Below are 13,223 nucleotides of genomic sequence, written 5' to 3'. Positions count from 1 at the left end.
AATCCAAGATAACAAAGTGTGAAGCTGGATGAACACAGCAGGCCAAGCAGCATCTCAGGAGCACAAAAGGCTGACGTTTCGGGCCTAGACCCTTCATCAGATACCGTAGCCACAGTAATTACTTGACGAAGGCCATTTCAGTTTCAGATTAATGTTAATCCCCATGATGTTGAAAGTGGGGTATTGAGCAATGCTGCCACTGGTTAGATTTTCTCTTGTTATAGATTGTCATTAAATGGCACCTGTGTGGCATGAATCTTACTTGGTGCTGTGAGCCCAAGTCTGGATATTATTCAAGTCTTGTGGAACTTCCACATAGACTACTCTGACATCTCAGGAATCGCAAATGGTGGTAAATATAATTCCCACTTCTGACTTTGTGTGGAGGTAAGGTCATTGGTGAAGCAGCTATACACAGGTGGAACCAGACCTGTGGAACTTCTGTGGAGATGTCCTGGACCCGGGATGACTGACTAACAACCACAACCATCTTTCTCTGTGCTGGGTCCGACTCCAACCAGCAGTGAGCTTTCCCGTTATTCCCTTGATTTGTTAGTGGTCACTAGTGCAGGGGGAGGCAATAGGTTAGTAGTTAACCTAGAGACCCAGGAAATGTTCTGGGGACCTGGGCTTGAATCCACTACGGCAGATGGTGTAATTTGACTTCAATAAAAAGCCAGAATTAAAAGTCTAATGAAGACCCTGAATCCATTGTCGATTGTCAGGAAAAGCCCGTTTGGTTCACCGGTGTCCTTTAGGGAAGGAAACTGATGTCCTTACCTGGTCTGGTATACATGTGACTCCAGACCCATAGCAAAGTGGGTGACTCTTAACTGCCCTTTAAGGAGTTAGGGATGAGCAATAAATGCTGGCCTAGCCAGTAATGCCTTCATCCAATAAATGAATAAAGACTGTCAAATGTGGCCTTGATGTCAAGGGCAATTATTCTCATCTCACCTCTGAAATTGAGCTCATTTATCTATGTCTGAACCAAGGCTGCAATGAGCTCCAGAGTTAAGTGGCCCTGGCAGGCCCTAAAGTGAGCATCAGCAAACAGGTTATTGCTTAGCAAGTGCTACCTGATAGCATTGTTATGACCCTTCCACCACTTTATGGAGAATCAAGAGTCGAATGATGGGGCAAATATTGGTCGGCTTTGATTTGTCTGGCCTTTAGTGTACAGGATATATCTGGGCTATTTTTCAGATTGTCTGGTGGATCCAGTATTGCCACCAGACTGGAACAGCTTGGCTAGGGACGTAACAAGTTCTGGAGTACTCATTTTCAGCAGTCTTGCCAAAATGCTGTTGGCGCCCATAATCTTCGCAGTGCTCAGTACCACCAGCCAATTCTTGATAGCACATGGAATAAATTGAATTGACTGAAGACTGGCATCTGTGATGCTGGGGTACTCAGGAGCAGGCCAAGATGGATTATCCACTTTTGGTTGAGATTTGTTTCAAATACTTTATCATTTGCACTGATGTGCTAGGATCCTTGACAATGTGGATATTCGTGGAGCCTGCTTCTCTTATGACTTGTTTAACCGTCCACCACCATTCACAACTGGACATGGCAGGACTGCAAACTTTGAATCTGATTTGCTGGCTGTGGTTATCACTTAGCCTTGCCTATCACTTACTGCTTGTGCTTTTGATGTGCCAGTCTTGTGATGTCACTTCACCAGGTTGATACCTCATTTTTTCTTAGGTTAGCCTGATATAGCTCCTGGCAAGCCCACGGCATTCGTCATGAAACAATGGGTGATCACCTGGCTGATGGTAATGGTTGAGTGGGGGCAATGTCAGGCTACAAGGCTGCAAACTGCATTTGAGTACTGCCACTCCTGATGGCCCACAGCGTTTCTTGGGTGCCAAGGGTGGACATGCTGGATCTGTTTGAAATCTAACCCATTTAGCATAGTGGTAGTGCCACAGCACACAATGGAGGGTAACCTCAATGTGAAGATGGGACTTCATCTCCAATGATACAAACATTGTCAGAGGCATCCGCAGAAGGCTGAGAGTGAGGTCAAGTATGCTGTCACTCTTGCTGGACTTTTCACCGTAGACTCGCTTTGTCGACTTGCCTATAGTCAAAATTATTAGCTTCCCTTAAATTGACAACATATCTAATTTCAAAACATACAAGTTCTCAAAGCATTGAGAAAATGCTGGCAATGTTGATACACTTGCTTTTTAACTGTGCTCCCAGTACTCTCATAATGGACATCCACATATCAACAGGATTAGGAAAATTCTTAATGCTATTCTGAGATCATCACAGCGTTTCCATAGGTATCCTATGAACTCAAGATTAACTGATCTGATATTGCATACAACACAATTTCATTCTAGCATTCTGGCACAAGGCTATGGGAACTATTATGGAGCATTTGAAGCAACGCTGGATTACTTATCAGTTGAAATTCATCTAATATACCTGGAGGGTTATTGAGATGAATGGCATTAACAGATATAATGAAATCGAAGTGATTTCACACAGCGCCCTCACAAGATCAGTTGTATCAAATTTTTGGACACAGAGTCCAGACAGAGGGTATACCCATCTTCTGTTTAATTATATACTATTTCTTTTACTGCTATTTCTTTCTATGTTTTAACAATCAGATCTTCAAGGGTTCAACATGATCAAAACTGTTTTGTATTTTTTTATATTTCATCCTGATTTACAGGCAATTATTGTCTACTTGTTTTCTTAACACTGTAAACCATATATTTGTGCATTTATCAGAAATACTTCACATTTTCTAGTAAAAAAATTCAAAATATAGCAAAATACAATTCCTATGGATTTTTTGGAGACAGAAATAAATTAAGCTTACCTTTCTTTATTCTCCTAACAGGAGCATCACTTTTTTTGATGCGCCGTCTCTTATCACTGGATGCTATCTGCTCTGGTGGAACCAGATGCCGAGCATCATAAGTTAAGCCAACTCTATAAAGATGTCCTCGCACATGATTTGACAAGCCTACACCAGTGTCAAATACAGCTGGACAGTAGGGGCATGGTCGTTTCTCAGTATGAAAATCAGTCCAATTGTAGGTTATATTAAGTGGAGCATCACGTTGATAAAGAACTGGATCCATAACATCTACACACCTAGCATCACTGTTAAAATGAAAATCTTCATTAACAAAATGGTTGTGGGTAGGATCTTGATATTCCGCAGAGTAAAGGCTTTGGTTACCGTAGTCATTGCTGCCATAATCGTGAATGTTAGTATCAAAATCATCAAAATCATCATCGTCATCACTCTCATAAGTATCAAAATCATCAATGCCATTTTCATCAATTATCTGAACTTCAGTACTGAAGTAATGAGTTTGTCTGTCACCAATATCAAAATTATTCTCAGCAATAGTCACCGCTGTAGGATCAGCCATGCAGGTACCAGTTCCAACAATATCATTTTCAGGTAAGTTTTCTTCACCATCGCATTCTAATGCATTTACGCATGGCTCAAGTTTATTTAAAACCACAACAGGTGCTTTATGAAACACATCTGGATATTGATCCAAAATATCATTTCCTACAGAGACACTAACCATGACATCCTTAACAGAATTTCTAACTGAAACAGCTCCACCATCTAGGTGATCTGTTTCTTCTGATATTCCTTCATCATTACACTGTAAGTTGAAAGTATGCTCCCCATCTGTGTGCTTTGTTTCTATTAATGTAGATGCCGGACTCAAGTCTTTTACTATCTCAACATCATTTTTGAGTTTCCCATATATCTGATCAGCAATAACATGATCCTTCAATGACAGGGCTCCATTGTTCCTTTTGACATCAATTTCTTCCTGCTTTCTGGCACGCTCTTGCTGTAGAAAGCTACTCTTTTCGTTACCAGTACTCAATCCTGTCACAATCTTTGTTGAAGATTTACTATAATCTAGCACAGAATCAGATGAGTGATGCATCTCTTTTGTGGTTATATAGCATGGCTTCTGCGTACCAGCAAAATCACAGACTTTGCTGTATAATGCAGAGGAATTCCCTAATGCATCGGGTGCTTCAAAATCCCTTTTTATATTTTGTTTCATGACAAATTCGCTTAGGTAATCAGACTGTTGTGATATAGCCTTATTGCTCCTCACCAAATCAAATGGTTGTGAGCTGAAGCCAGGTACCTTTGCTCCATGTTCACTTTTATGCTGAACGTGGTAAAGTCGCTGATGCAGGTATTTTACGTGCTTTTTGAAAATACTCCGAGCTGGTGTGGTAAAAGGACATTTGCTGCACACATATACACCTCCTGACTTACAGTGATTTAATAAATTTTCTAATGATACACCTTTCAAAGGTTTTTGACTGGACTTGTTCATGACTGCATCATGAATATAAATCTGATGACCTTCAAGTTCATCCATTGATGCTGCCATGAAGTTGCACTTATCACAGCAATAGTACCTTTTGTCCTTTTCATGTGTTTTAGCATGCTGCACAAATGTTTTAGGACAGTTTGTTCCAAATATACACTGTGGACACTGCAATTTTGCATTCCGACCTTCATCCTGAAATGTGCGGAGCTCACGGATCTCCTCCATTAACCTCTCCCTTTTTTCTTGATGAAGACTCCTGTGCTTTTGGAGGGGGGCACGGTCACGAAATGCAATTCCACATTCTTTACAAATATATGGTCTTGGCAGATTTGTTTTACTGTGTCCTTCTAAATGATAAATCATGTGCCTCTGCAAATGTTTTTTCTCTCTAAAATTCACATTGCATTTTGTGCAGGGGTAAAATGATGGTTCTGCCTCAGTGTCATCATCTGACGGTGATTCAGATCCAGTTTGTATGTCATCTATCTGTATTGCACTGCCTGGTGGAAAAACTGTTGAAACAAATGGTGAAGCTTCTTCGGCATAAGTAGTCGTAGGTGCACTTGTTCGAGCGGTTTCTAAATTTTTGACTGGAAGCTTGTAATCACTAAAGATCAACTGTTTAATTGCTTCTACAGTTTCTTTGGGAAGATTTGATCCTGTCTCGCCAACAAGGTTCTTCTTTGCAGGCAAGTATTTTGGTTTGACAACGGAAACTTTAGTGTTTTCCGTCCCCTCTACAGCACCAGCAGAATTTTTATGTGTTACATGTACATCTGCATTTTCTAATTCAGAGAAATCTACCATCTGAACAATGTCCATTTTTCGTTTTCTTTTTCTTCCATAGGGCAAATTTGGTTGGACTTCAGAACTTCTATCTATTTGAACAATCCGATCATCATCTTTTTCTTTTGTTAGCAAAAACTGCATGAATTCTTTTTCAGGGTCCCAGTTTAAGCCATCATTTAAAGTTTCTGATTCACCTCCATGAACTTCAGAAGAACTTAAACTTTTTTTTCCCTTTATTTGTCCTCTATTATCTTTTGTATTTTCATTTTCTGCACAATACAGCAGCTTGCTTGTAGAAGCACCATTTGACTGGCCTATAGATTTATGATCCACTATTGGCAAAGAACTCAGCATTTTAGCCTGTGTATTAACTTGGCCCTGGAAAGGCACTAAATTGGGAACCAGTAACAGGACTGGGGCTGGTGCTACTGTCTGAACTTTATTTGAAGTACCAGACAATTTTGGAACCTGAACGGATTGAACAAAGTGAGATGGTGAGCTAGAAGCCGCAACTGACTGGCACAGGGATTGAGAAATACTTAAAGAAACATCAGGCTGTTTTGCAATGGAAGCTTTAGTTGTAGAGAGTTGTAAAACTGGGTCACTCACAGCAGTTCCTATAGGCAAGTTAAGTTTTGCATTTGTAACAGTGGGAGCACCGCTTTGTATAAATGCAGTCTGCTGGGCTCCACTTAAGGCTTTTACAGGACTATCCCTGGACAGATGTTTAGACAAGCTTAAAGTATTGCTTTTTGGAACTGACATTTGATTCTCTGTTAAGGTTTGAGGTATACTAGTAATAACAGTGGTTGATAAGATCTTTTTCTCATCTTCAAATTCTCCTTTAGCACCAAGAGAATTAATATGGGTCTTCCCATTATCCGTATTACTCAGTTTAGATTCAGAGCCTCCAATTTTGCTAATCCTGCAAGTCAGAAAGAGAAAAAAGTTACTACCCTCATAGACAATATAAATCCAGTCTTTTAACTATCAATTTTGATAAAAATGATTCTCGAAATTCAAAGACCACTGAAAATTATTGAGGCGATAGGTGCAGATCGATAAAATTTTCAGTTTATTAGCAATAAAATACCACTCTCGCAGGCAGGTTGTATAGTTAGAGCACTGTAGAGACTCAGGACAAGCTCTTTATGAAAGGATGTAATAAAACACATCTACAATGCAGGCTGCTTTGACAAAATGTACAGCCTAAAAGCTTTGGCTTTACCTGGTACACAAATCTACACCATAAATTTAAACATCAATTAAAATACTGCAAGAGCTGGTTAAATTGTTTTATTCTAACTTAGTACTTCTATATGCATCTAAAGAAGTAACTGTAATTGAATTGTTAAAAAATGACAAATAATGGCAAGAAGAAATTTCTATCTGTAATGTAAATGAATACCATATATACAATATGAAATAAAAGTGTTGCAAGTTATGAAACAAATTTAACTTTTAGAGCTCCATGGTTTGCAAATTATTATTCAAAATCTCTAGAACACACTCAATTATATTACTCAAACACAGTTAATTGGAATACTTAACACAGATAATTATACTATATTTACAATATTTTTCCATTAGATTAACTGCACGATTGAAATTATTGTAAAGATCTAAAACAATTTTGAATTAAAGGTGCAACTGCTTCATCAACCAAGACATTAGTGGTTTCAACATCTATTACATCTACATCTTGTCTGTTGCTGAAGAAAAACGATTCCTGCTGTCTTTCTCAAATACTGGGAACTTTAATTATGTGTGAAGAATCAAGATTCCACACATTTTAGTTACAACCTTCCTGTTTCCCCTTCAAAACTCTCAGCTGCTGCTAAAATTGACCAATTTCCATGGGAACAAAATACACTTCCAATGAGATCATATTCAATGTTATCACTCTAAAATGGTGCTAAAGCAGTTCCCAGCATGAGTCTCTGTGTTAAATACGCAGCAGAAGCTAAGGGGTGGGCACGTACAAACAGGTGCTAAGAATCACGACTGAAAATGTCAATGAATAGGAAAACAAGCCTGGAAATGCTATAATGTTTGTCTCATTTACCTTAACTGATTTTAATCAATATGAGCAACCTGTACAGAACAAGTGCTGTAAAATTAATTGCTGTGACAGTGAGCACTGGGAGTTTTATAACACATACTTCCTTCCAAAAGCTCTCATTTAATTTGTAATCAAACAGAAAAAAAGCAGGCATTTAAAACCAGCTGCAACGTTCAGAAATGGTGAAAGCTTTAATTTCAAAATGACTCTGGTGTCCAAGATCCATAGCCAAATGTATGCTCAGTTAATTTAATATGCTGTACCTGTACTAGCTTTTCACAACAGGAAGCGACGTTGCTAACGAAGTGGTAAATTCAGTGTTAATGAGTGGTGGCTTCACTGTTACCACCTCAGAGGTAAAACCTTCCGTGCTCCATATTCTACCCATCTGTTCTGGTGTTAGGGGTTCAAAGAAAGAACAGACGCTTCCCATTTAAAGCAAACTTCAGTGGTACCCACTGAACAGCAGGATAGCAAACCCTCATAATACCACGAATGGACTCAAATTGCAGTTCTCATTATTAGAAGTATTTGATTAAGAATTCTCTCTATAAGTTACATACAGACAGCACATGCAAGTCCTTTATCTTCAGTCTTGTGGGCTTATAAATCAATGTCTAAATATAAAACATCAGATTAAATTTTGGAGCAAAATTCATAAAATTAAAAACCTTTTCACATTATTATGGTGCTAGACAAGCCATTAAATGAACAAATTGCAACATAGGATACTGTTACAAAAAATAAACTCAGAAGATGAGTATTGTACTTCAACATGGAGTTTCTTAATAGAAGTGCATTTTTAAAATTCTCAGATGTAGAAGTTTTTGCTTCATCACAATCCCATGAACATTATAAACATTATATTGTGCAATTTTATCCTGGTTTTTCAAAATGCCAGTATTTTGAATTCTCTTTAATACTGCTTATGGAGACATTCGCCAAAGGTTACAAATTTACTAATACAAAAATCTTGCTTGCAAACAAAACATGTACATAAAAGGACAGGCATTTTCTTTCATATGACAAGAGATATTAATGAAGTTATTCTTATAGATTTTCCTTTAGAAATCTCAAATGTCAGTATTTTTGCAAACTATCAGCACTTGCTATAACACCCATATTGCACTACATCTTGAGGTTACTGCAGAAAAAACGAGGTGATAATTGCATATTAACATAATTATTCTGTAATCCCTTTGAGCAAGCTTCCTGGGTCATTTAGTAATACAGATTAAGTACAACCTCTCTGTCATCAGTATTATGTTGTCCACTTCTTGTTCTCTAATCATAATTTATGATGGAATATTTCTGTAATATTAAATCAATGTTGTTTAAAGAAGGACTATTTTCTCTGCTCACTAACAACAGATCTAATATTTTGAATGAGAACAATGAATTCATGTACAAAATATAATCTCAAGACTAAAGGCAAATGTAAATATATGAACTCTAATAAGTCAATTTTGCACAGCTAATTGGCAAATAATAGGAATTTAAATTTTAAATATTTGTTTAAAAATATTATGATTAAACTGCACACTGTAAATGTTCATTGAGTCGTGTTCATGATAACAACTTTTATAACCTGAGAATGAAAAAAAAAGTTATTCGGAAGCTCCGTGATACTAAAACACAATGCTCATGTCATCCTGTGATCATTAAATCTATACTTGTTCTGAAAAATGCTGAAACCTGCTACTCTAATTCTCTGAAAAACACTAATACTTTGTGGAAACGAAGGTACACTTAACTATCAGAAAAGCCTTTGTAACAAAGTAGTTTGGATTCTCATGTATGCGTGGCTCAGACTGAAACGGAGGATTAGTTCAGACATTGTGATCCCTGAAGCTAGCATTTCTCTTTCTTCCTGCTTCTCTTTCCACCAGCGTTCACCAAAATAACAGCATGATATTTGTACAGCATAAATTATCAAACTGACATTACTATGAACAGTACATTGCAGCTGGTGTCTCAGAGTCAATGAGGTGAAGAAAGGGTCCCATCTATGCACAGTAAAAACAAACGGCCTCAAGCTTAACTAGATAATCAGGCAAATATGCTAAGTTGGTAGACTCCTCAATTAATTACAAGATCAGAAAAATTAAACTGAATTATTCTATTGCGAAATCACTAGTCTTCAATTGAAGAAGGATAATTAAAGAAAACCATGATGTAAGAAGCAATGAAGGAGGCAAACAAGGACAACAGGAACTAAAAGGAGCAAAGAAAAACTAATAGTAAACATTAAGTGAAATATTGAGGGTTTCGAAAAGAAAATTCCTTCCTCTAAAAGAGAAGTCAAAGCAGGTACAGTCCCCTTTGTTCAGAAATGAGATTTCCTTATCCTTGAAAGTAAAACAACGACTGGTATCTCGGCTCAGTTTTTTTTGTTTCAGAGCAAGGTGAAAGACTAGGAGGATCATCCATGGAGGGCACAGAAAAGCCATAAAACTGGCATTCAACAGGAAAACAGGTATAGATAAACTTCCTCCAACTAAAATTCAGAAAGGCACATAGTGCAGTCAATATGAACCTAGAATGTTGAAGGAAGACAGAGTCAACAGCAATAAGATAACACAACTCAAATGGAACATGAGAATCACAATGTCCTGTTAAACGACATCCACTGTCCACAATATAGGCTTAATGACAACTTTGCAATACCAGCTCCTTGCCACAATTATAGTGTGCAAGCACATCTGATTTCATAAGTGACTGGTCTCCCATTGAGAAATGTAGCCAAAGTTGAAAAAGTTAGAAGCTAGCCTGAACCACTTAAACCCAGACTATACTTTTTGACAGGTGTGGTGCATTGTGGCTTGGGCAGGAAATAGAAAAGTACAGCACAGTACAGGCCCTTCGGCCCACGATGTTGTGCCGTGGAGTATTACTAATCCAAAAATAAAATAACCTAACCTACATTCCCCTCAATTCACTGCTGTCCAAGTGCATGTCCAGCAGTCGCTTAAATGTCAATAATGACTCCGCTTCCACGACTACCACTGGTAAACTATTCCATGCGCTCACAACTCTCTGGGTGAAGAACCTCCCTCTGGCGTCTCCTCTATACCTTCCTCCTAACACCTTAAAACTATGACCCCTCGTAGCAGTCAATCCTGCCCTGGGGAAAAATCTCTGGCTATCGACTCTATCCGTGCCTCTCATTACCTTGTACACCTCGATCGGGTCACCTCTCTTCCACCTTCTCTCCAGAGAGGAAAGTCCGAGCTCAGTCAACCTCTCCTCGTAAGACAAGCCCTCCACTCCAGGCAGCATCCTGGTAAACCTCCTTTGCACCCTCTCCAAAGCCTCCACATCTTTCCTATAATAGGGCGACCAGAACTGGACACAATATTCCAAGTGTGGTCTCACCAGGGTTTTTTAGAGCTGCAGCATAACCTCGCAGCTCTTAAACTCGATCCCCCTGTTAATGAAAGCCAAAACACCATATGCTTTCTTAACAACTTTATCCACCTGGGTGGCAACTTTGAGGGAGCTATGCGCTTAAACACCAAGATCCTGCTGTTCCTCCACACTGCCAAGAATCTTGCCTTTAATCCTATATTCGGCATTTAAGTTCAACCTTCCAAAATGCATCACTTCGCATTTATCCAGGTTGAACTCCATCTGCCATTTCTCAGCCCAGCTCTGCATTCTGTCAATGTCTCGCTGAAGCCTGCAATAGCCCTCGATACTATCAACGACACCTCCAACCTTGGTGTCACCAGCAAACATACTAACCCACCCCTCAACCTCCTCATCCAAGTCATTTATTAAAAACTACAAAGAGCAGAGGCCCAAGAACAGAGCCTTGTGGGACACCACTCAGCACTGACCTCCAGGCAGAATACTTACCATCTACAACCACTCTCTGCCTCCTGTCAGCCAACCAATTCTGAATCCAGACAGCCAAATCACCCTGTATCCCATACCTCCTGACTTTATGAATGAGCCTGCCATGGGGAACCTTATCAAATGCCTTGCTGAAGTCCATGTACACCAGATCCACTGCTCAACCCTCGTCAACCTGTGTCGTGACTTCCTCAAAGAACTCAATAAGATTTGTGAGGCATGACCTGCCCCTCACAAAGCCATGCTGACTCCCTTTAATCACGCTATGCTCTTCCAAACAGTCATAAATCCTATCCCTCAGAATTCTTTCCAAAACCTTGCTGACCACAGGCATAAGACTGACTGGTCTGTAATTTCCAGGGATTTCCCTATTCCCTTTCTTGAAAAGAGGAACAACATTTGCCTCCCTCCAATCTTCCGGTACGACTCCCGTGGAGAGTGAGGAAACAAAAATCTTCACCAGCGGCTTAGCAACCTCCTTTCTTGCTTCCCGGACCAACCGAGGATAAATCTGGTCTGGCCCTGGGGACTTATCAATCTTAATGTTTGCCAAAATGTCCAGCACATCAACTTCGTCAATCTTGATCTGTTCAAGCCCGTTTTCCTGCTCCTGAAAGTTCTCCTCAAAATAGGAGTCAATTTTTAGCCAACTCTGATCTGGAACTGGTACACCACGAAAAAGTGCTGTGTAGATGGCTGCAATGGCCTAGTGACATTATTGCTACACTCCTAATCCAGAGACCCAGGTAAAGTTCTGGGGGCATAAGTTCAAATCTTGGTATGGCAGACTGCAGAGTTTGAATTTAATCAAAAGAAGTCTGGAATAATGAGTCTAACAATGGCTGCAAAAATACTGTCAATTATTGGAAAAAATCCATCTGGTTTAACAACTTCATTTGGAGAAGTAAACTGCCACTTTTATCTAATCTGGCCTATGTGTGACTCCAGACTGAAATGCGATTGACTCTTAACTGTCCATTGGGCAATAAATGCTAGATATTCTGAGAATGAATTTTTGAAGAAGCCTCCTGAACATGTGCTCAGTCATACATGATAAGAAACTGTGTCAGGTAAATCTCTGAACTCCAAATGACAGTACTGATGTCAAATCAGAATTATGTGCTTATTAACATCATGATTTACACACAGGGACCACTTGAGATAAATATTAAATACACATATGCTAACATCCCAAAAAAAGTGGCATCTGACATGACTTGCAACTGAATAAACTTTGCAGACAATTTGCCACTTAGGATCTTGAAGGTTATTCATTTCATCCAAATAATGGTATAATGGATTTGAAATTTGTAGCTCAAAGTTTTCTTTTAAAAAGGTAACCGCCCATAAAGAATTGAAGGATGTCAACAATTGGGAGGCCTCTGAAGAACGATGTTTCACAGGGATTGGTGCTGGGTCCATTTTGTTTGTAATTTACATAAACAATTTGGATCAGAATATAGGAAGCATGGTTAGTAAGTTTGCGGATGTCGGTATTGGGGGTAAAGTTGACAATGAAGAAGATTATTTAAGAGTACAACAGAATCTTGATCAACTAGGCTAATGGCTGAGGAGCTGCAGGTGGAGTTTAATTTAGATAAATGAGAGGTGTTACACTCTGGTAAGATGAATAAAGGTTTACACAGTTAATGGCAGGGTCCCAAGGCGTTTTACAGCCACACAGCACAGAAACAGACCCTTTGGTCCAACCACTCCATACCAATCATAATCCCAAACTAAACTAGCCCCACTTCCCTGCGCTTGACCCCTACCCCTCCAAATATTTCTTATTCGTGCCCTTACCTAAATGTCTTTTAGACATTGTAGCTGCGCCCACATCCACCACTTCCTCTGGAAGTTCATTCCACACACAAACCATTCTCTGTACAAAGAACTGCCCCTGCCTTTTTTAAATCTCTCTCTTCTCACCTTAGAAATATGCCCCCTGCTCTTGAAATCCTCCATCCTTGGGAAAGCACGCCTGCTATTCACCTTATCTATACCCCTCATGATTTTGTAAACCTCTATAAAGGTCACCACCTTTGTACCCTCGCTAGCTGGTGGAGAATTCCCAGAAGATTGGCAGGTAGCTAATGCTTTCCTTCACTCAAGGAGGGAACTATAGATCAATGAGTCTCATGCCAGTGGATGGGAAGCTATTAGAGAGA

The 13,223-nt window shown here is 39.3% G+C and overlaps 1 protein-coding gene across 4 annotated transcripts in view; it reads right to left on the bottom strand.

Annotated features, from left to right (window-relative positions):
- Positions 1-13,223, bottom strand: part of LOC125456128 (zinc finger protein 644-like) — a 135,075-nt gene that overhangs the window by 15,542 nt on the left and 106,310 nt on the right. For all 4 annotated transcript variants that reach the window (XM_059648089.1, XM_059648090.1, XM_048538894.2 and 1 more), the window contains one exon: positions 2,846-6,063. In XM_059648089.1, the coding sequence (XP_059504072.1) occupies positions 2,846-6,063 (3,218 nt within the window). The remainder of the gene's footprint in view (positions 1-2,845; positions 6,064-13,223) is intronic.

This window comes from Stegostoma tigrinum, chromosome 8 (genome assembly GCF_030684315.1).
Source record: "Stegostoma tigrinum isolate sSteTig4 chromosome 8, sSteTig4.hap1, whole genome shotgun sequence".
Lineage (NCBI taxonomy): Eukaryota > Metazoa > Chordata > Chondrichthyes > Orectolobiformes > Stegostomatidae > Stegostoma > Stegostoma tigrinum.
The sequence above is the reverse complement of the archived record's forward strand: the minus strand, read 5'-3'. Positions and strand labels throughout refer to the sequence as shown.